Consider the following 23,939-nt stretch of genomic DNA (forward strand, 5'->3'; position numbering starts at 1 on the left):
CAAGTAAGTATCTGATCAGTCAACCATCCAAGGGTGAGAGTGAAGCCACGTGTACGGCTGAACCTCAACCATTTAAGAGGCAAAAGGCGTGTTTCCTCAAAGAGCACGATTTATAACCCGAAAATAATTCCAAAACAGATCAAGCCTACAAGTTTCAATCTGGGCCAGCAAGAAATGGAGAGGCACCCAACTAATATAACAGAGAGGCATTGATACTTGACCAAGAATAGTTAGTACAAACTCAACAATATTCATATGTTACCATTTTGCTGCGAAGTAAGAGGACAAGAAACTTTACGGAATATTCCATGAGTTCTAAAAGAGTTCGTCAATAAGCAATACTCCCCTTTCCCATCGGATTGATCCATTCAAATTTTCTTATCAAAGAGCAATTCAACTCGAGCTTTGAATTGAAGAAATTCTTGAGATTCAGATTTTAAAAAATACCGTGAAAAAGCATCGATAAGACTCACTTACTGCCGAAAGTCACAAGTGGATATAACTACACATACCAGAAGGAATAAGATACAAAGGTTCATTGAAGAAAGTATTTGAATTTAGCAAAGGCTGCTTGTGGCTTTTGGCTAGTTGGCCCCATCAGTGAATGGACATCCTGAATTTGTCAACTCATGTTTACCATGAGAGACAAGATCCACGAAAATCTGGCATCAGGTTGAAAATATTTTTGCTGCTCGGATTCAAGCATCAATTGTTTGGGTTTCAATTTATCAAAAATTCATTTACAATCACACATTCTCCAAAAATTAAATTTTACGCCTAAATTCAAAAATTTTCCTAATTTTTTAGCCACGCGTTTTCTAAAAATTACTATTCCAAAACACATGTCTCTAAAAAGAGGGGGATCAAATAGGGGCTATATCATCTTCAACTTCAATCACCCGAGTATTTACTCAAAATGACAATTGCTGCTGATATTTTATCTTCATCTGGAAACATTGTCTTCGAAGATGACTAGATTCTCTATGCATTTGCTTAGGTGAAAAAAAGGGTCAACCTATCAAATCAAGTCAAAATCGCGATTTCAAAAATATTTGTTTGGTTCCGTGTGATTTGTGTTTTGATCGTTACAAGATTGAACCAAATCATTTGGAAATGGCTCGATTTAAGTTTAAGTGATGCTATTTAACATCACTGGAATTACACGAACTTTAATAGGGTTAAGTGTCATTAAATGATATGAACAATTAAATGAGTCACGTGATTCCACATTTCATTGAACCCCATTAAATGATTGCACTTAGATTGGTGCATAAGCAAAACTGATACTAGATAGCATTATTCTTTAAATTTCAATAGTTAAAAAACAGTTTTTAAATCATTCTTCACCCATATTCAATTTCGTGTAATCAATTCAGTCAACTTCGATTTGCTCTTGTTGCCCCCTTATCGCTATTGTCAATCTAATAAAACTAGTTTGTTGACAACAATAGTAATTTACAAGCAAATTGAAGTAGTCAAATTTGCCAACTTGAAGTTGAGTGATTTGATTGTATAAAATTAAAGATGAGTAATCACGATATGACCATGCTCAAGAATTTATTAGACGAAAGATGATTAAGACAATATAACTTTTGTGGCATATTCAATTCTAGACAATCAACTTTGATTTACTCTTTCAAACTTGGCCTTGCTTGCTGCAAATGTCAATCTAATTAAAATAATTTGTTTGTTTGTAATTAGGAGGGCGAAAATCCATTATACTCGATTCGTGGCAATGCCCTGAATGATTATCCTTTGGGTCTGAGAACCCAAAGGGAAAAGGTCAAGGATCGAAGAAGAGAAGTGTCTGAACAGATGATTTCACTAAGAAGACAATGAGTTCGATTGTCGGGATGGGGATTCACCAACTAATTGGGTTCCTATTCATGTTTAAATTCTATTCAAAATATAATAATTTATCCCAAAAAAATAGAGTCGTCATCATTTTTAAAGAAAATATGATTTGTTCTACAAATTGGATAAAAGTAAATGATTTTTACCAACTAGACTTATTAAAAAATAAAAAATTTAAAAATAAAAACAGCAACGAGTGCTAGGAATCTGCATTGCCCTGCCTATCGCCTATCTCACCTCAACTGAGCATGAAAATAGAATATGTAGACAAAAATACTTGATGAAACGGGGGGACGAAAATGCCCCGCCCCGCCCCGCCATCCCTGACAATTATATTCAACTTTGCAAGCAAGTAGAAGTTGGATAATTTGATTGTATAAAATCAAAGATGAGTGATCGAGATTCAACCATTCTAAAAAATGTACTCAACAAAATATAATCTTGGTTAAATGCATTACAAATCGGCCAATTGTATCTAAGTCATCCATATTTAATTTCATGCAATCAACTCAGTCAATTTTGATTTGTTGTTACAGATTTGGCCTCTATCAATAGTCGTCAATCTAATTAAAGTAAAATTTTGTTAATAGTCGACGAACTAATTAGATTTTTAAGTAAATCAAAACTAAATAATTTGTTAAGCGATCCACAATGCTTTTAACCCAGTTTTTGTGGTTTAGTCCACGTTGGAGCCACATTCTTTAAAATATTATTTTTTTAAACACATTTTTAATCACACTCACCCACAATAAAATAATTATATACATATGTAGTATGCTTAAAATTTTTCCTTACTTTTTTAATGATACGCTTTCTAAAAAGTACTATTACAAAATCTATTCTACCAAAAAATTGAAATTCAAACAAATTCTTGGTTTCATGCATGGCAAACCCAGCATAAACTATTGAAAGTAGTACTTACCCGTAATAATTGGAAAATTTTATCGTTTCAATAGGATTTGGGACCGGGTGCAACCCTGACCCTGACCTTGTGGGTGCGCTCTCGGACTCATCACCAATTCTGATATCTAGTTAAACCCGTCCATTTTCGTTAGATTCAAATCCGCCCCATCTTCATATGTTCCCTGCTATTCTTCCTCTTCTTTTTCTCAGTCCTTTATTTCAAAATTTTCTTTTTTTCTTTCACTTCCTTTCAGTTCTTCCACTAAAACCCATTTCTATACTTCGCTGGGTTTTTGGGTGCCCTATAGTTTTATTTATTTCGTTAAAGTTGAACTTGGGGACAAATGGACGGAGGACTGTACAATCCTCGAACTGTTGAAGAAGTTTTTAGAGATTTCAAGGGCCGTCGAACTGGCCTTATCAAAGCACTGACCACAGGTGTTTTAAAATTTTTTGTTTTTGCTCTTCAATTCTTATTTTTGTCTCACTTTTATCTTGCGAGATTTTTTTCCCTTTGGTCTAATGTGGGTATTTTTACCTGCTATTTTTGTGGTGCAGACGTTGAAGAATTTTACCAGCAGTGTGATCCTGGTTAGTGATTTTCTTAGTTTTTTCTGGGAATTATTTTTCTGTTTCTTTTCAATTTACTATACAGTGCTTATTTTATGATTCCATGTCAGTTGACTGTTGATAAATGGCTATATTTGTGCTAACAACAGTAGAATTAATACTAATGTGGTCTTAATTTTCCATGTTTTATTTTAAAAATGGGTTTTTAATTATTCGGTGAGAGATTTAAGCTGTATACTAAATTTTAAACTTCCTGCTTGAAATGGTATATCATTTTGGAATATGAATTCTATTTACATTTTGAAATTCTGGCTTGGAATGATATGTCATTTTCGAATATGAAAGATATGGTACATTTTTGAAAAGTAATTTCGTCATGATATCTCATTTCATTTTGAGTAGTGCTATACATATTGACTGCATTGATCATCCTGCACTATAGCTTGTTATTTCAGGCATTAGCTTGCTATTCAAGGCAAAAGAATTACAGGAAACTAATATGACCATGAATAGCATTATTCTTTCATTTTATATTGTTGCTACCAATCTTTGATTTGAATTGTTTCTAATTTTGTAATGAATTTTGAGGGGAATTTTTTTGTATTTTGCCTCTTGATGAAATGATTTCATGAATTCGAAAATTTATCAGTTGAGTTGGGTAATTGAGGACTATAGTGCACGTAACTCTATTTTGACATCTAGCGGTGTAACAGGACATGTGGCAAACAAACATCATGCTATTAACTATTAACTATTGCTTTGCCTGAATTATGGATGCTGCTTGTTTTGATTGTTTTACTTAATTTGATCATACCTTACGTCTATATAGAAAATTATTTATTTGACTTATGGTTATAATTAATGCATTTAATTCTACACATACAAATTTGAGTGATGTTTATCTAGACGGCTGATGGTCAGCAATCTAGGTGGCATTAAATGGGGCCCATATTCTTACATTTAATAGTTTTTATGTTAGTTAAATAAGGAAAAAAACCTCCCTAAGCCATGCTTGCATTTTCTGTCCTATAACTTAATGCCGTTTAATTGACACTTGACTACAGACCATCAGCAGTCTACACAGCATTATTCTAGAAATTTTCCTTGATGGTGGTTCCCAAAATTAATGCAAAATTAACATTGTATAATATGATAGAATACCATTTTTTTCTGATGTATATCAAAATCGACTAAAAATCTGATTTAATTCCCAACAAACAGGGGCTTAGTGTATAAGGAAGCAAAATGTTTAGGTAGTAATTGTGGATTATGACACATGGAACACCATTCACTAATCTTGCATTAAAGAGCATTGACATGTGGCAAACAAGTGTGATATTTAAATTTTGTCTTGCTGGCGTGGCCTGCAATTAGGTTTCAGTCACTTCTGCATTTAAGTAGATAGTTTCGTCACTTTTGTGTCTCACTAAATGAGAATTATAAGTTATGCATTCCTCTTCATTCTTGTGAAAAATCTTGTGCTAGAGATGAATTTAAGGTGCTAGGGATGAATTTAAGGTGATTGTATATATTGAGTTATGAAATAAGTCGCATTTTAATTTTCAGTAAAAGGTGGTACTATTAGACAATATATGCTGGAAATAACAAGCTTTCTTTTGTGCTGCATAGAAAGTTTGTATTACTTGTTTTTCTTGCTATGACTGCCCCATATTATCTAATTTTGTTTGTACATTGATGCTTGAGAATTCACACATCATCTGTTATGCTAATACATTCCAGGGAATTTGCATATCCGTTCATTTGACACTTGTATGCAGCTTACCTATGAGTCCTGGGGAGATTTTTTTCCAAAAGAGTTGCATTACTTGTTTTTCTAACTATGACTGCCCCATATTATCTAATTTTGTTTGTACATTGATGCTTGAGAATTCTCACATCATCTTTTATGCAAATACATTTCAGGGAATTTGCATATCCATTCATTTGACACTTGTTAGTTGATTACACCTTAACTATATTCTAGATATCTCTTAATTTTTCTTTCATCCAATATATTTATTTTAGCCTTTGTTTTATATTAATTTTTTGTGAAAATTGCTGCAACGGCCCAAACTTTTTCAATTTTTAGATTTTACCCTAACTTTCAATTTGTACTAGCGAAGATCCCTAACATTTCATAAATATGCACCCGCGGTCCAATTGGATGAAAATCGTTCATTTGATCATTAGTTGACCAATAAAATTGAACTTTGACCAATTAAAATGGGTAAAAGGATAACTTTGCTATTTAACTCTATAAAACAATTAAAATCAAAATCAAAACAAAATAAAAACTAATAAAAAGAAAACATTATTCATCTCCTTCTTCACCCCACCCTACCGGGAAATTTAATAATTGCGGATTGGTCTGTGCGGTCCAATAGAAAGGTAACTTATGCAAGAAAAAGTAAAATCCATTATGCCCAGCACGGCTGACAAGCAATTTTCGAACAAAAAGGGTCATGCCAGACCCTGCAGAACCCTCGGTTACACCACTATGTACAGATATGCACCGATAGTTCTTGTAAGAAAAATTAAAATGCATTCACAAATACACCATAAATCTCTCCTTCAGCTCAATATCATTCAATAATGAGAGAAACTTTGTACAATATTATATTTTGGTTCAGGTCTAGCAGGAAAAAGAAATGATGTTAACAGCAAAAAAATCTAGTTCCTTACAAGGAAATAAAACATACAGAAAAACTAGGTAAGGTTCCTCAAAATGAAGAGCAAAGGGACGCTCCATAATAGCCATTATTCAATTTCCCCGTGGGGTGGGTAGAAGAAGGAGATGAATAGTTTTTTCTTTTTATTATTTTTTATTTTGTTTTGATTTTTGATTTTAACTGTTTTATAGGGTTAAATAGCAAAGTTACCCATTTACCCTTTTTAATCGGTACAAGCGGAGGTGCCGCTTCAACTATTGTTGCTCCGAGGATTGAATACCCGAAGCCTAAACATTATGATGGGCGACGGGATGCCAAAGATGTGGAAAACTTCTTATGGCAAATGGAAGTCTACTTTGAAGGCGTAAATCTTGTTGATGAAGCCATGAAAGTCCGGACCGCTTCTATGTATCTCTCGGATATTGCGGCGTTGTGGTGGCGTCGTAAGCATGGCGAAATTGCAAAGGGGGCTTGTATGGTTGATACTTGGGACGAGTTCAAAAGGGAGCTAAAAGGCAATTTTACCCGGAGAACGTTGTGTATGAGGCCCGCAAGAAACTAAGGGAATTGAAACAAAAAGGGACCATTCGTGACTATGTCAAAGAGTTCTCGACCTTATGCTTCAAATCCCAAGCATGTCGGAGGATGATTTGCTATTCTATTTTCTAGACGGTTGTGCGACATGGATACGACAAGAGTTGCAACGTCGTGATGTCAAAATCGTAGACGAGGCAATTGCAATAGCCGAATCCTCGACGGAGTTTGAAGAAAGTCTTGAGACCGAACCTAAAACTATCAAACCCGCCAAAGGAAATTTTGGGGGTAATAAGGAAGATACAGGGAAAGTCATGCAATGGAGTAAGCCGGATTGGAGGCCAAATCCCAAAGTTGATTACAAGCCCGTTGGCAACAAACCAGCTACTTGAAGTAAGCAGTATGATGAGAAGAAGAGGAGTAATTTTACACCTCGAGATTGCTTTATTTGCAAAGGACCACATCTCATGAGAGATTGTCCTAAGTTGGGATCATTGGCATCTATTTCCATTTCGGAGAGCAAATCGGAGGCTATGGATAGCCAAGATGAGGATGAAGTTCGAATGAATTTATTCCAGCTGTTTAATGCTATGAGTGCCGAAACTGTTTCTGTGGAAATAGAAACACAACAACTGTCAGGGATGCAGTTAGCAGACGTCCTTGAAGATGATAAGGACATTATGCCTGCGGAGTTGCCGAGGGAACTATCGAAAAAGAAGGAAATTGAGGAAGCATTGTCAAAGAAGTCCAAAATTGGGTGCACGAGTGTGGGGACACTATAACCAGAGGAGTTGTCCATCTGAAGAACCAATGGAGAGGTGCTAAGGGGAAGGGTTGGTGTCGAAGGTAGCATGCAAGAGGTTGCAACGGGAAGAGGTGCAAGGGGCACTATGGAAACCCGATCATCGAGGAGATGGTGTCGCAAGTTGGGAGAACTTTGATGCCCATTGACGTGAAAGACAATGCAAGGTTGCATGAGGATACACGGAACACTTTTCGCTACGAGGACGTTAGCGAATTGAGTGGAGGAGAATGTTACGGACCGCAAGGTCATGACTTGAAACTCGGCATGACACGGGAATGTCATGGCACAAAGGGAAAATGAGAAGACTTATGGAAAATAAGGTCTAAGCTTCGGTGGTATAGGACGATGAGGGCGTCACCAAATTCAGTAAGGGAGTGACTTACGCCCCACACAGTCGCGATCGATCCGTCCCGGTAGCGGCCGCAAAACAACGCGGGTAACGCGCTTTAGCTGGACGGAACAACTTGCGATAGGGGATGCAGACAGATTCGGCAGGGGACGCAGGCAGGCTCAGGATGGGGACGCAGGCAACCTGTTGGGCAGAATGCAGGCTGCCTGAAGCAGGCTGTTTTCCAACACGATTATGAGGTTTTTCTGGGTCCCGAACCAGCCATTTTGGAAGAAAATATGCATGAACTTGCAGCCGAATATTTTAAGGATACAAGTGGGCAACTTGCACAACTTGTCCACTTGTGCCACTTGCAAGATATTATCTAAGATGCAAGCTAAGCACAAGTTGGCAAAGATATTATCAAAGATGCAAGTTAAGAACGAGTTGACAAGGATAATATCAAAGGTGCAAGCTAAGATCGAGTTGGCGCCAACTTGCAAGGAAAGTTGTAAGATCATCCACTTGATGACAACTAAGGATGAGTTGTAAACAACTAAGCACGAGTTGTGACCAACTAAGCATGGATTGTAAAGTAAATGCTACTTGATCTTAAGGAGGTTTAAGTTTTGTCTATAAATAGAGATGAAAGTCTCATTTGTAAATCATGTAGAATGTAGAGTTAAGTAAGTTTATTCATTAGAGAGATTGTAAAGTTTTCCCTTTCATTTATGCAAAGAAAGTTTCCCCATCCTTACTTATTTTCCATATATTCTTTACTCCAAAATTCTTTTCTCAAAGTGGTTATAATTTAGCCTCATTGGTGAAATTATTTGTGAGCGTGGAAAGGCTGACTTAACGTTTTCTAGTGAGGGACGGGAATTGTCGAATGTTAAGGCCGCACGGTTCTAGTTGTTCAGGTGTAACGAAACTAGGTCCGTGACATTGTGCTCTTATTACCTATTTTTTTAATTGACTTTTGTACTGTGTAGGGTGGTACTTCTGCATATCTCTGATTATTTAAATGAGTAAATTTAAAATTTTTTGAATGCCCGGACATTATTTGCCCTTGAAATGATAGAATGAAAGAATACTCAGTGTATTTGTTGTGCTCAACTGATCAGGTAGAATGACTATAGTTGGCCCTTTGTGAGTTTTTCTGTACGAAATAACACCTCAGGATACCCTATGGGTGCAAAGTTCATTTTATTCTTCTTGTGGAAATCACTAAAATAATGCTGGGAAAAAAATGGAAAGAGCGTTGATCTTTCTAACAGGTTATTTTAAGCTCAAGAAAAAATTGTCCATTAAGAATTTGTAAGATTTTATCATAGTTTGCACTCTAGATTTTTTCTTATGTAATAACATCCATCTTTAGCTCTCTATCAGGTAAATTATCCGGTCAGGCCATTTACGTCATAGCTTATTCCGAAGCTTTAGTTTGTTACATTTATATTATTTAATGAAAGATTTTGTTTCCAGATTTTTAAGTCATCTGATACTTCTTTGTTTGCTGGTTTGCAGAAACTGACGTGTTAAGTTTCTTTCCCATGCTAGTTATTTGTCTTTAGTAAAGCAATAGTAATTGCATGCTGTGCTCTACAGAAAAGGAGAATTTGTGCTTGTACGGGCTTCCTAATGAGCTGTGGGAGGTTAATTTGCCTGCTGAAGAAGTACCTCCAGAATTCCCCGAGCCTGCTCTGGGTATCAACTTTGCTAGAGACGGTATGCAAGAAAAAGACTGGTTATCTCTAGTTGCAGTTCACAGTGATGCTTGGTTGCTGTCAACAGCTTTTTATTTTGGTGCTAGATTTGGATTCGATAAAGCTGACAGGTACATTTCTGGTGCTGTCTATGTGTTATAAGATTTCGTATGTAGGAGGAAACAACACTGTAGCTCTAATCATTCAATCCCTTGGACCCTTTTGCTCAGAGATTCAATCATCTTTGATTTGACTTCATGGAATTTTCATGAATTTTTTTTTTCTTATAAATGATATCTGATCTTTTGTGTTACAGGAAGCGACTTTTCAACATGATCAATGATCTTCCCACAGTATTTGAAGTTGTGACTGGTGCTGCAAAGAAACAGCAGAAAGAGAAGTCTTCAGTCTCCAATCACAGTAGCACCAAATCCAAGTCAAACTCTAAATCGGTACGGTTTTGAGCACAATAAAGTTATTTGGTTGGTAATGGTTGAATATTTGGAGTTCATGGCATCATAATCGCGATGGTGGCAACTCAAAGTTTATGTTTGATTAATGAATCTTAATTATTTTTTAATCACTTAAGGATTGCAATTTGAAATGAATGAATGTTAATGGAACTAATTGGCACTCTCTTCTTTTTCATTCTACTCAATTCTTTTATTTGATTAACTGCTCAACACTTTGATCCTTAAAATTTTTAAGTGCAGTTCAGAATTAGTTGAAAACACCACCTTCTCCTATCAGACGCCCTCTAGTTCTACTTGTATTATTACATCTCTTTCATTAGTTTTTTTCTTTCTTGGTGATATCATACACTTGTACACTTTTTGGTGGAAACAGCGAGCATCTGAATCTCAGGGAAAATTTTCGAAGTCAGAGCCAAAAGATGAAGATGACGGCTTGGACGAGGAGGAAGATGAGGAACATGGCGATACATTGTGTGGTGCTTGTGGGGAGAACTATGCGTCAGACGAATTCTGGATATGCTGTGATGTATGCGAGAAGTGGTTCCATGGCAAGTGTGTGAAGATTACACCAGCTAGAGCCGAGCATATCAAGCAGTACAAGTGTCCGTCATGCAGTAACAAGAGAGCCCGTGCTTGATGTGGAATATGGATCTAATTATCTGTACTCTTGTTAAAATTTCCAAGTCTTTGCTGTTTAGGTCATTTCTTGTTTTGAGTGTAACATGTAGAATTAACCTGTGAATGGTAAACTCCTGTTGGGCAGTCTTGCACTTGATATAGTATTGTCTCGTGTCTTAGGTTTTAGTTGACTGACTGTCCGTTGGACTCTCTTTTAGAAATTTCAGTTTGTTTTCTTGATGATATGATGTGAAGCTCGTTTAAATCACCTGTAGCCCTTTTTTTCTCTGCTAAAATCAGTTGGAATTTACATTTGTTGTCAGAATTTCACTGGCATAAAGTGCATGTTTGGTATTGATTTTTCTTCTCAAAAAGTTAATTTTTTATTGTTATTTTACTATTTCAGTTATAATTTTTAATTTTTCCTTTCACAGGTAAGATTCACTTTTCTCTCTAACAATCAAAAAATCAATTCTTAAAATCACTACCGAACAAGTCCTTATGCTCCAAGCCCTTTAAATCTCTCCACTTAAATTTTTCATATTGGACAACCATATGATTATTTGTATAACCAATCTGTAACAATCCAATCCCCGTAAAACCTATCAAACATAATGCCATATTGCAAATCGATGTACTCGATGATTCTGAAAGGGGGGTGGGGGTGGGGGTGGGTTAGAATCTAACTTGGGCCAGGACCTCGGCCTAGATTAGACAAGCCTAGTTCTCCTTTGTTCATTGAATGGACTTTTTCGAGCTTCAATTTGGCCCGGAAATTGGTAATAAAGGATTCAGCTTTCAAATTCACGTCCGGGCTTGGAAAGAACGCCGGCGAGGGGTGAAACAGCGACGTATTACCGCCTTGCGTGGATGAGGGTGTGATGTCAGAATCCACGTCATCAGGTTCTGGTGACCCACTCCGGGAGCTGGCATTGCTGTCTATCCTCACGTAGTCACCTTGTATCGCAAATTTCCACGCCGGTGCTTAGAAGAACGGCGGCGGAGGCGGCATAGTCATCAGTGGTGATTCACCTCCGCTGTTCGAATTCTCATCTGCGTTTTCGAAGCTGTTCATCTCGACGAGTTCTGGAGGCTTTTGGGTGGTTAATGGTACAATTTGGGCACTGAGTTTGGGCTCACGTTCTGCTTTTGGCGGCAGAGGTTGAGGTGGTGGGATTGGTGCTGGATTTGGTGAAGTAACTATTACGGGTCCCTTTCCTTTGGATTTCTTGGATAAGAATATATTGTGAAAGACTGAAGGAGGTGGTGGCGGCGATCGTTTTGGAAGTTGGAAATGTAGCTCAGGAGTTTGAGTTTGATGAAAAAGAGAATCCAGATTATCAACACAAGTTTGTCTTTGCTTTTTCTTCGTCTTATGATAAAGCGAATTCAAGCCCATCGCACCACCTTTGTTTCTGTCGCATATGCCGCTCTTAGGCTGCAACACCGGCGGCGGCGGAGGAGGAGGAGAATTCGTTAGCGCAATGGGTTTCCTGGGATCCAAGTTTCTCTCTACTTTTGATCTTTCCTTTTTACGCCCAACACTTTCATATGTTCTCTTTGGCTTTTCTACATCCTGTTTCTGAGCTGGCGGCCCCGGCGGCATCGCTGGAAGTGGCAGTGTTTTCGAAACTTCCTTGGGACGCCTTGCAGTCACTGTATCAACATAAATATTCTTGGTATTCTGCTCTCTTTCTCGATCAATTTCTTCTAAGCTCCGGCCGCGGCGATGAAGCTTGTGATATGTATCGACATGTATATCATCATAGAATCGTCGGCTATCATCTCCATATGTCCAATTTGATGAAAAATCGTGTAGATTTGGGTAAGAACTACTAGTCCTCCTCATGGTGGAACTTTTGTAGACCTTATTTTCATTATCTAAATATTGATCATACCATTGATTTGCAGTAGTTGCATTGGATTTCTGAGCTTCATCTGTAGAATAATTATACCATTGATACGGGGTTGATGGATTTGATTTCTGGGTTTCATTTTGTTTAATGGATGAAGTTTGATATTCATAATATCTATCTCCATTGTTGTTTCTGCTAAGAAATCCAAACACTACAGCAGCAAGGACCAGTACTATGTTCAAAGAATCCCAACTTTTCTTAACATTGTTTGGTCTAAAGATCTGAGCGCTGAAAGAGAGAGTGGATGAAACTACAAAAACCAAGAAAAAAACAGCTGCTACCAGCAAAAGTACCACCACGAGTCCAGAGCTGAAAAAGATGGATGACAAACGTTGGCGGAGGCGGAGGCGGAGGCGGAGGCGGAGACTGGTGGTTCTTTGTAGCCAAAATGGTGTCAAATCTTCCCCATCTCTATCCCTTTCCATTGCTTTAGGCTGATTTTTGAGAAAGGTGAAAGATGATCCTTTTTTGAGAGACACTCTTTGGCCTTTGCCTTTGCCCTTGCGTTGCCCTCTCTTTTGCTTGTGTAATATGTTGAGTGACTTTGTTTTATTCGCTTTTGCTATTTTCTTTCATTAATTTATAAGCTATTAGCGTTAGGTTGGGACGTGCTCAGGCCCTTGTTTGATGGCCATTATACTTTAAAAACAATATTTTGAATAATGACTTTTAAGATAATGTATTATTATAAGAGCATGTTTACTATTTTTTTTAAATATATTTTTTCTCTAATTTTTTTAATAAAATAATATTACACGCAAATTCAAAACTTTTCCTTTTTTTAACCTCAAATTCTCAATCAAAATACTATTTCAAAATATGTTATTCTCAAAAAAACGAGGCTCAAACATGTCCTAAAAAGTATGAAAAAGTTTTTGAATTTACGTATAAAATATTTTATTGTGTGAATGTGCAATTGAAAATGAATATATAAACAAAGAGCTTTTAATAATGTTTGTCAAACGGAAGCTTAATCTTTTGGAAGAAGTAGAGTCTAAAGACATATTTAGGATAGCTTTTACTTTTTGCATAAGAGCTATTTTTTTTAATTAAACTAAACCCTCACATAAAATTATTAAAACATACTCAAAATTATTTTTTTAATTTCAAAAGCATTTTAGCGAGAACAATATTCAATTCTTTGATATCTTTGCCTTGTATAATTTTAGAAATGGAAGGGCTGTGGGATTAATTTATTCATAATTTGATCAATTATTTGCTATTAAATTATTGTAAAAATATGAAGTTTGAAGCTCACATGTATGTTTCTTGGCTGTAATTCTATGAATGACAACCCAATCGATACCGCGTTAATTAAAATAATAATTCGGTTTAACCAAAAATGCATTGTGTTGGTGGTTTGTTGACAAAAAATAGACATTCATTCGACTGTTATAGCCACGTTTGGCCCTATTATTTTACATTATAATTATCTTATTTTTAATCATTTAATCTTTCATAAAGTAATATTACATGTAAATCGAAAGTTTTTCTTTTTTTTTCAACAACTTATTCACCAAAAAAATACTATTCCAAAAATTATAATCCAAAATAATGGGGCCAAATAGGGGCAAATCCCATTTTTCATGTAGAATGTATTTTGAAACAGTAAATTAATTGAAAGTATGTGATTAAAAAATAAGAAAAATTTTGAGATTTATGTGTAATATTATTTTATTGAAGAATGAGTGGTTAAAATAAGATAGAAAAATGTATTTTAAAAGTAATGTGCATAAAAACAAGGACATAGTTTGCGAAGGAATTATGATGGTTCACAAACTTCACGTGCCACCGAGATGGGACATTCTTCAAAATAGACAGGACATAGATTTTCCTTGTTTCATTGTTTAATTATACTTACGACACGTGAAGGATCAATCACTTTTTGGTCTCAACTTACTTCATTTACACAATATCATCGTCTTATAAGAGAAAAGGGGCATATCTTAAAATGAGAATGATAAGTCGTAGTAAGGATAACACGACACTAAATTGTTCACTAGACGGACATGACAGAGTGATGAAAAAATATTCACATAGTCCACTCGTATTTAAAAGTACAAGAACCTGTCTCAAGATTCGCTATTTTAAGTTGCAAGTACATTATCAAACTAAATAAAACATGATGATATTGATGCTTGATATTTATTAGATGATTTTAATCCTTGGAATCAGAATAAGGTGGGCAAGAGCCATCGTCCACAATGGCTAGAGGATCGGTGCACCCAGCTACAAGATCAAGATTGCATCGGTCACCCTGCAATGCATTGGCTAGTTAATATGAAAATGTTTGCTCTAACAAGAATGTTTCCTTTTAATCTCTCTGTGCTGTTCCTAGAGACAAATAATTTATAAAAGATTTACATAATTCGACAATATGTCCATATTCAGGACACAAATGTGTTGCTTACCCTAATAATACATGGTTTAGTTAAATATCAGATTTTTAGTAGATTATGAAAATTGGGCCAAAATGGGGCTTTATACATAGAGAAGTTCACTTACTCCTTCGACTGAAAAGTTAACAATCATGGCACATCTTGTGGCGACGATACTCATGCTGGGAAGATTGCTCTTTCACATGCAGCTTTACTCAATTCCTATGCAAGGTCCTGGATTATTTCGAAGGGTGAAAAAATATCACACCCAAGATTTTCATTGAGATGGAACCACACAAGACAGAACTACAGCACGTATTTTATGTTTCTTGAGAAAATTCCGAGCACATCAATCTCTTAATATATTTAGAACATAAGATCTATTTTGCAAATAAGAATAATGGTTGATCATAGAATTTGCAAGCCTAAAACAAGATTCTCTTATAAACTCTTTCTATTGAACAAGTGTCCCAAAAATATCAACATTTTGACGGGTAATTGGCGCAAAACGTTCCTACCTTTTGAGTATATTGTGGAAAACGTTCTCACCTTTCATTTTTTGACATTTTTGCCCTTATTTCCACCTCTCTTTGTGCTGAACATCCTTTTCACCTATTTTTTTTTTTTACGTAAAATAACCAATTTACCCTCCTATTTAAACAAAACAAAACAAAACAAAAAGAAAAGAAAAGAAAAGACATGCAACTATAGGCCTAGACTTTTTATTTGTGCAAATGAGCCCAAAATTGAAAAAAATTGTCTTCCACACACCACCGACACTCCACTACCGGCTTTCACCTCAACAACCACCACCGAACCGCCGCCTAAAACACCGGAGCTCACACCACAAACAACTTTCATCAGCTTCGAGCCTTTTCCACCCCAATGGCCGCTTACAGTAGCGGCGTGTGGCCACCAGCAAACTTAAATCAGTCCACCTCAAAACATCCATCAATACAAGTCCTGAATCGTACGGTCTACAATCACCACCGACACGGAACCCAGAGCCATCGCCTTCACCATCCAAAAAAAGCAAGCAGAATTTACTGGTTTTGACATTCCCCACCTGATCTAAAGAATCTCTTTCCATATCAACCAAGAAATCAGCATCTTTCTTCAATTCTTCCGTGAAATTTGACTCATTTCTCCATCCCATTTTAAGTAACCCAGAAACGACATCGTTGATGCATTCTCCGGTGCAGCAGAGACGACGCTAGTGGATGGGTTCAGTGGAGGTAAAGTGATGTCCTTATGCGGGATAAAGTTACAGGAGATAACAGGGAAAAAAGAAATCTGTACAGAATTTTGCTTCAGCTCAATAACATTCCTGTCGGCCGAATAATCAATACCCGCCGGTTGTAGGAAAGAAATGATCAGTACCAAGTGTGCGATTCCAATAAGGATGTTTTACTCTGAAGTCCTTGACAAGACGCGCAAGAGAGCGCCTGAAGGTGTTGGGAGAAAATGGTACGAAGAAGAGGTAAGCTTCATTGGGGTCTTGAGCGTTAAAGGGGCTTTTGAGAAGGGAATTGTAAAAGAGAGATGCGACTGGATTTTGGAAAGTAAATGGTTTAGCTGGGGTGTAAATGAAAATTTTGAAGTTAGTTAGCATGTTTTGGTAGTTTTGGAAAAGGGGTGGGAGAGAGCTTCATAGGTGAGGCGGCAGCGTCGGAGAGGAGGGGGAGGGGGAAAACAGGGGTGGCTAGCGGTGGCCATTGGGGTGGAAAAGGCTCGAAGGTTGTGGGCTGTGTTTTTTCAATTTTGGGCTCATTTGCATATATGAAAAGGCTGGGCCTATCGTTACATTTTTTTTTTCTTTTCTTTTTGTTTTGTTTTGTTTAAATATGAGGGTAAATTGATCATTTTACGTCAAAAATAGGTAAAAAGAACGTTCAGCGCAAAGAAAAGTGAAAATAGGGGCAGAAATGTCAAAAAATAAAATGTGGTAACATTTTTCACAATACACTCAAAAGGTAGAGACGTTTTGAGCCAATTACTCACATTTTGACCATTTGTTTATTTTGCCAAGCTTTTGGAACTTGAAATTGCAATCTATAGAACCATCCCACTCAGTTCCATTTGTGATTGAGAATATCAAATTATTGCTGCCAAATGCTAAATTGTCAAATACGTTGTAGACGAATTTCTATTCAAGAAGTGGAAATAAATTTAGTTATGGAGGTACCATGCTTTGGGATACATATTTAGATTGTGTAAATAGGAGGATCAGCTTTTCCTCAAACTTTCTCCTGCATCGCCCTTGGCTCACCACCACACATGATCGGCTGATTGTAACCTCCTGCAAATCAATGAACGTCCATAAAATAGTACATCACCAGATACACAAATGTTTACAAAAACTGAACAGTTTCCCAAAGTATGAGCACAAGTTATTAATAAAAATCAATCCAGAAATGCCATGTAAGTTATACCAACACCTTTATAGAAATAAGTCGGTTATCATTTGATACAACTTCACTCCTAATTTTAATGCAGGACAGTATCATGAAGTTCCAAATAGCAAGTTAAGACAGAAAGTGAGACATTACCATTAAAAGCAATTCCAAAATCTTCATTGGGAACAAAATTGCCAGCTGCTGAATTGTAGAATAGCTTCAGCCTTTCTCCCTATCAAATTTTGTCATAATCAGATGCAAAGTTCAATAAATGAAAAGAATTTTCAAACTCATTATGCTGTACTGATATTACACATACTGAAGTAGGAGGAAGCCCATTCATAGTTTTCCAGTAGACTGGAGCTCTTCCAAGATCGAATTCAGCCCATGTCAGAAGTACATATCTGGAAACATTGTCAATGGATTTTCTAAAATCAAGCTTGGTATATTGTAAATTGTAAATTAATTCACTGTAGAAAATAATTCTTTGTGAGCACCAGATAGAGACGAGTTAAGAACTCACTCTTTAACTTCCTCAACTGGAGTCATTGCAACTGAAGCAGCAGCAGCAACTACCTTTCCTCTAATCTTAACTAATTTTCTCATAGATGAATGAAAACTCCGCAGAGGAGTACCCATGAAAGTAGCATCTGCAGCAGAAGCCTATAAACAATCTCTTCCCTGTATTATGTTTTCTTAAAGGAATGTTTTAACATAGAAGCATTAACTATTGAACTAACTCATGTAAAAGTCTAAATGCTTAAAGAAAGGACAGATTTATTTATTTATTTCAACTTCAACTTCAACTTCGACACCCCCTCGTGTACATGTCAGCTTCAGTTTCCAATTGCCTGAATTGTGCACAATTTTCTGAAATGTGTTGCAACACACTTTAGAAAAGGACTTTTGCCAATAAAGAACATGATAACCGGAATTCCCAGGTCTACAAAGGTGCATTAGTACATGGACTTCTTCATATAATATCCTTATTTGATCAAGTACTTGAAAAGCCCTAATCCCCTTCACGTCTATTGCTTTCAAGCTATTTAATATTTAGGCATTGTCATATTTTATTAGTCATAGTCTCTCTCTTTGATGACCAATCCGTTTAAAAATGATTTCGATATACGAATGGAAACTTCCCCAATTCAGTGTAAATAAACAACAAAAATGGATATATCCACGAAAACCTGGATCCAGTTACGATCAGAAGAAGCAAAAGACTGTAGAACATGAAATGTGTTGAAAGCGAGGTACTAGTAGTGTCACTTGGAGTGGTTAAAATTTGTTTAGAAGTAAGAGAAGCAGTTGACGCTGCAGCAACAGCAGCCATGTTGCAGGTAGTAAGGATGAGATGTTCTGATATTAAGGTTCAGATAATTAAGGATAACATTGCAGAGAGAAATATAATTGCAACAAAATAATAAAAACTATTCACTGTAAAAATATCTCTTATCGATAAAACCAAGCATATGCATTTAAAAATCTATTACCAATAAAAACAAACAAAAGGGTATAATTCGCATGTACGGATGTACCTGGTTGAACTCCAAAAAAAATCTTGAACTTACTATCAGCAACCTCTCACCAGTTAGTCGTACCTAGTATTACCTGCCAAACATTCTATTAAGGTTCAACAACATAAATTCCACTGTTTTATTCAATATACACATTTATCCCCCATTTTTTCTAAAGTTCGATGGAAAAATTCATCTACCAATGCTTTATTGTTGCTTTGGTCTTGGAGAATGGATGGAGCCCTTGCAAATACGTTTATCCTTCATCCTTACTGACTTTTTGAGCCCTTGCAACGTTGCCTCCTAGTTATTCAAGAGAAGCAACGAACAGAGTTTGGGAGTACACTCTTCTAAGTAAGAACGATCCCATAGAGCATAAACAAACAAAGCACATACGAGTTAACCAAATAGCATCATAATCTGTCTACAATAACAATCTATATTTCCACGCAGGCACAAAAAAAACTACATTGTCATAAACAGTCCAGAAAGGTTGATTGCCTATCTCAAAATAAGACTCGCCTAGTCATCATTTAATATTACAGTCATCGAAATACGCAAATGTTAGAATTACATAAAGCAACAGAGATCTACAGAAGATAGACATTAACAGAAAATTCAACTAGTAGCAGCGAAAGAAGGCTGATTTGAGCTAAATGTTGCCCCAATTAGATTCACCTTGCCATCGTCCATGACGTCCCCCTTCATAATCATTTTTTGATCCGCCACCTGCAAATTACTTTTCCCGCTGTTATCCTGAATTCCGTTAGTTTGTGCCGCACCACCAAGAATCTTCTTTTCAGCTCCATCAGCAGCTTCCATGGTGACACTACATGCCTTAACCTGTTTCTCATCATCTACCCGAAGTTCTGCAGCCCCAGTATCCGGCTTCTCTTCCACTCCAGATAACTGATTTTCTTCCACCTTTGAAGTCTCTTCGGCATCGTGAGTTTTGTCGGTAGGTTCATCGTTATCATTGACTCTCTTCCCTTGTTTATCACCGTGCATCTCAACATCTATACCAGTATTTTCCTTGCGGCCTTTCTCATCCAACTCGGGCATAGGGTTACTTTTCTCAGCTGGATCTTCCTGCATTTTGTCTCTGCTCTTGGCCTCAGAACCCATCAGAATATCAGTTTGTTTTTCCTGTTCTTTGTTCTCATCAACCTCTTCATCTTGTTTTTCAACTTCTTTCTTCCCTTCCATATCCTTTTTTCCAGTGACTGTCTCTTTGTCTTTTTCTGTACCTGATGCTTTCTTCCTCCGTTTGTTAGGCGACTCTCTTTCATTAGATGGAGGTGTGGCCTTGGCCTTCTCACTGATCCTCGATGATCTTCTTGGAGTCTCACCAGTGCTCCAATCAAATTCTGAGATTGCAGGATTTCCAGGGTGAGACTTTAAGTACTGCTCCAACTGTTTTCGGTTATTAATTTCCTCTCCAGTAGGAGCAATAAATGATACTTCATTCTTCCTTGGTGTTCCCTTCTTTGGCATGTACTACGAAAAACAAGGTCATTTAACAGTGTCAAGATACTCTATGGACAGAAAATTTACTTATAATAACAACAAAATATTAGCCCATGAGAAATCACAGAAATGCATGAAAAATTTCTAAGATGGCACTCAAATGACTCGTCTTTTACATGCCTAGAGATATCTGTAGGATTTGATTCATCTATCTTCCTTTTTCCATCCCGAAATTCAATAAATGTATTTGAAATATCAACTTATATACGAGAATTCTTGTTTCATTATACACTGACTAACTGCACAAGCCTCAACCCACCAAGCCATCCACATTTAGAAACATAAGGATTCTTCACTAGCAAAAATAGATTCCTCATAGTCCCACAGAGCATTACGGCAGTTTCATATTTTATATGAGGTAAAAGAACAATACTGTCGATTGGAAAGTAATCTTGGATTTGTGAATGTGACTTCACGTGCGCATTGTTAACTTTAGGCACTGTACAGCCTAGGCTAGCAATAACCACTTGTCTAACCTCAATGGCTCGATATACCATAAGAAGGCTACTAAATGGTTAGATCTTTCAAGGAGATTAATTCCATAAATGGCAGCTACATTACTCAGGAGTCGAAGAGATATGATTGTCATGCGACAGTTGAGATACCTACATATAATTTACTTATTGAAGCAAATTTAACCATATTTATAACAATCTACTTTAAATCTGAACCATGGCACTCTCCAATCAACATTATAACAGAAAAATAATTTGAAGATGACAGTTCTGCAGGGTATTAAGGCAGCCAGGCTTCCTTAGCTTAGGCTGGTATTGCCCTGTATAAACCCACACTTAACGAACCAGATGCGATGCAACGGAGTAGTGTGAAAGATGATTAACACTCCAAACACTGGTTGATTGAATTGAATACCGTCATACCGAGAAGTTTTCACTAATAAAATAGTAAATGATAGAAAGAATTGAGAAACTCTAATTAATAAACAACTATGAAAAAATGTAAAATTCACACAAAACACAGTTGCAGTATTACTCTACCATAAACCCTAACGATAAAATTACTATCAAATTACAACGAAAGGTTCCAAAATTTCGTATATGCAGAAGAATTAAGAGCGAATTTAACAAAATAAATAAATAAATACCATTTTTTTCCAAGAGGCAGGTGCAGGGAGCTCCAATGAAACGACCTCACCCCGCTGAGCCTTCGCCATTCTTATCACCTGCAAATCGACACCAAAAATACCTCTCAAAAAACAACAACACGAAGACCAACTTACAACCAATTCAAGAAAACAAACTATTTGAGAATTCCCCTTTTTACCTATCTGAGCTCTCTCTCGCGTCCCAATTAAACCACTGCGAAACGATTTTTATTTACAAATACAACAAAATTAGCTAAACTACCTCTAAAGAAACAAAAGATTGATCTAACCTTTTGATTTGAATCGTGTCAGAATCCTGTGAGGTGGTTTTGACCGTTGAAGCTATTTAATACCTCGTTTAATGATTTCCAAAAGTAATTCTCCAGAAGCATCGTAGCTGGTACACGTGGCGCTAAAAGATTGTGGTTTTCAGGATAGCTAAATAGAAGCCCATCCTCTGAATATTCCGGTGCGGGCAACGGAGAATTTTCGAACGTTCGATTATGCGTGTGAGATTAACGAAATAGAATGAAGAGTGGGGGAATAGTGTGGGAGCGAGTCCGTGAGAGAGGGACGTCAGGTATGGATAACGTGCCCAAAATATTCAATTAATTGAATTGTTATTAGGGGTTTTTGTCCGGAAGATGTCAAAACTTTATGAATAGAATAATGCTCCTCATCCAGGGATTAAATCCAGAGTTTGAAGATAGGGATCAAGGTAGCGTGATCTCGGCTCTCGATGTTGCAGCACATGGGCCGAGGTCACGCCATCTTGGCCTTGTATCTGAACCCGAAATTTAATCTTAGGTTCTGCAGAACGTTTGTTATGAATATATTTTATGGATCGAGTTCTGATATTCAAGTATGGGTCAGAACTGTAGACATCGAAAAGATCGGACTTAGGTGGACTGTGCTGCCTACGGACCTAATGTGGCTCTCATTTTCAGCCCAGCTATAGCAATAGGGCTGGGGACACGAACCTCAACCCCTATCCCAAATGCCTATCATGAGGCCCTGTTGCTTTAGCATAAATCTCGCATTTTATCTTGAATTTATCTATGGGTACGGAAACCTTTTAGACAAAACATACAAGAATTTAAATAAGATGACGTGGCAGGCAAATGAATTGATTGAAACTATAATTTTATAATAAAATAAATGGAACAAAAAGCGAGATGCCGAAATCGAGGCTGAATTGCTTATTGCTTGAACTGTATTTTTCATTGGTTAATATATTTCATGACTTCTCGTGGATATGGAACTTGTACTGAAAGTTGTAAGATGTTGGTGTAAATTTGTAATTTTGTAGGAAATTTGAAAGGGGTACAAACGAGAACTTGGTCGGATTGTTATGCTAACTTGTTAGAAATTTGGTGTAAATTTGTAACTTTGTAAGAAACTTGTAAGATGTGGTGTAAATTTGGGGCTTGCTGTTAGTTATATATAACTTGCAACTTTTAATAAAATTAGAAACTTTGTTGCATGAAAAGAAATTATGGAAGATGAGAACAATGATTGGTTGCTGGAATGTGATAACGAGAACACAATGGACAATTTGAACATATTGGACAATGAAAAATGTGAAAGGAAATGTTGTGATTGAGCCTGAGGTGGGTATGATGTTTAATAGAAAAAAAAGCTGGAATTCTATAAAAGATGTGCTTATGTCGTAGGATATTCAGTGAGGAAATGGAATTCGAAAAAGGGAGACGATGAAGTTATGATAGATATAACGTTCACACATGTAGTCGTGAAAGTCGAAAAAGTTATGCTATATGCGGTTCTTTGAAGTTGCAACCAACTAGTCAGACAAAGTGCAAAGCAAAAATATCTACATCTTTATATAGTCTCGGAATATAGAGAATTAACAAACTGTACCCTGAGCACAATCACAAATCAAGCCCTTCCAAATCTAGGTTGTACCGATGCAAATGAAAATTGAGTGTAGGTGTGAAACGAAGGCTTGCAGTGAATGACGTAGCAGGAATTCCCTTGCACAATAGTTGTAACTCCGCAATTATGACAGTAGGTGGATATGAGAATATGACTTTTGTGGAGAATGATTGTCGGAACTATATCAAAAAAGTTAGACAATTACGATTGCAAAGTTCTAGCCAATTTATATATGTTAATGACACTGCATAAGTTTCAGACCGCAATTAACCATAGCTACTGCAATGATGTTGTGCCACCGATTTTAGGCCAAAGCCATTTGTCTAGAGGAGGGGTTCACAGAACCCCTCCCAGAACAGACACATGAGATCAGCCCCATGCAAGACTCATGGATGATAAAAATTGCAAAAAAAATGACGACTTCCTCCCTTATGTGTATTCCGTAAGAGCTCTGTGAGGCCTCATCCCGTACGCATAGTGGAACTCCTGATTTTATATGCTCCAATCTCGTACAAAGAATTATTGGTAGGTTGAAGTAGTTGCCCTTTACCCTGTCCTTTACTATCTACTACACATTATTTATAATGTGATCACTTTATAGGTGGTGCATGTTGTTTTGCAGCCGATGATGTCTTGGATGAATGCATGTAGACTGTGAATAATATACATCATTATACGGAGATATCTGCACAGTAGCCCTTGTACAAATAAACCATAATTACAAACCTTGTCCAAACCGTTAATACACTACAA

General features: G+C 36.8%; 4 protein-coding genes across 7 annotated transcripts; 1 reads left to right on the forward strand and 3 right to left on the reverse strand.

The window, feature by feature from the left end:
- Positions 1-2,927: 2,927 nt before the first annotated feature.
- On the forward strand, positions 2,928-10,765 carry LOC111366174 (PHD finger protein ALFIN-LIKE 4-like). The gene is made up of 5 exons (XM_022986870.1): positions 2,928-3,195; positions 3,316-3,348; positions 9,269-9,497; positions 9,683-9,818; positions 10,213-10,765. The coding sequence occupies exons 1-5, from the start codon at positions 3,102-3,104 to the stop codon at positions 10,474-10,476; spliced, it is 756 nt and encodes a 251-aa protein (XP_022842638.1). The 5' UTR covers positions 2,928-3,101; the 3' UTR covers positions 10,477-10,765.
- A 677-nt stretch (positions 10,766-11,442) lies between these two features.
- LOC111365563 (ras-associated and pleckstrin homology domains-containing protein 1-like) lies at positions 11,443-12,798 on the reverse strand. The gene has a single exon (XM_022986121.1). It carries the CDS (start codon positions 12,796-12,798, stop codon positions 11,443-11,445), a length of 1,356 nt encoding a protein of 451 aa, XP_022841889.1.
- A 1,563-nt stretch (positions 12,799-14,361) lies between these two features.
- Positions 14,362-19,017, reverse strand: LOC111366176. 2 transcript variants are annotated; one of them, XR_002697591.1, is made up of 6 exons: positions 17,671-19,017; positions 17,467-17,551; positions 17,301-17,379; positions 16,937-17,050; positions 14,879-14,985; positions 14,362-14,630 (listed from the first exon to the last, which is right to left on the reverse strand). XR_002697591.1 is itself a non-coding variant. In XM_022986874.1 (4 exons), the coding sequence occupies exons 1-4, from the start codon at positions 17,784-17,786 to the stop codon at positions 16,989-16,991; spliced, it is 342 nt and encodes a 113-aa protein (XP_022842642.1). In that variant the 5' UTR covers positions 17,787-19,017; the 3' UTR covers positions 16,687-16,988. The 2 variants fall into 2 exon arrangements, 1 of the variants encoding a protein (XP_022842642.1); XM_022986874.1 differs by lacking the exons at positions 14,362-14,630; positions 14,879-14,985 and having other exon boundaries at positions 16,687-17,050.
- A 68-nt stretch (positions 19,018-19,085) lies between these two features.
- Positions 19,086-21,848, reverse strand: LOC111366175 (methyl-CpG-binding domain-containing protein 11-like). 3 transcript variants are annotated; one of them, XM_022986872.1, is made up of 4 exons: positions 21,584-21,848; positions 21,473-21,507; positions 21,294-21,371; positions 19,086-20,161 (listed from the first exon to the last, which is right to left on the reverse strand). In XM_022986872.1, exons 3-4 carry the CDS (start codon positions 21,360-21,362, stop codon positions 19,283-19,285), a joined length of 948 nt encoding a protein of 315 aa, XP_022842640.1. In that variant the 5' UTR covers positions 21,363-21,371; positions 21,473-21,507; positions 21,584-21,848; the 3' UTR covers positions 19,086-19,282. The 3 variants fall into 3 exon arrangements, with proteins under 3 accessions (XP_022842640.1, XP_022842641.1, XP_022842639.1); XM_022986873.1 differs by lacking the exon at positions 21,473-21,507; XM_022986871.1 differs by having other exon boundaries at positions 21,473-21,848.
- Between the last annotated feature and the right edge of the window lie 2,091 nt (positions 21,849-23,939).

This window comes from Olea europaea, chromosome 17 (genome assembly GCF_002742605.1).
Source record: "Olea europaea var. sylvestris chromosome 17, O_europaea_v1, whole genome shotgun sequence".
Taxonomy (NCBI): Eukaryota; Viridiplantae; Streptophyta; class Magnoliopsida; order Lamiales; family Oleaceae; genus Olea; species Olea europaea.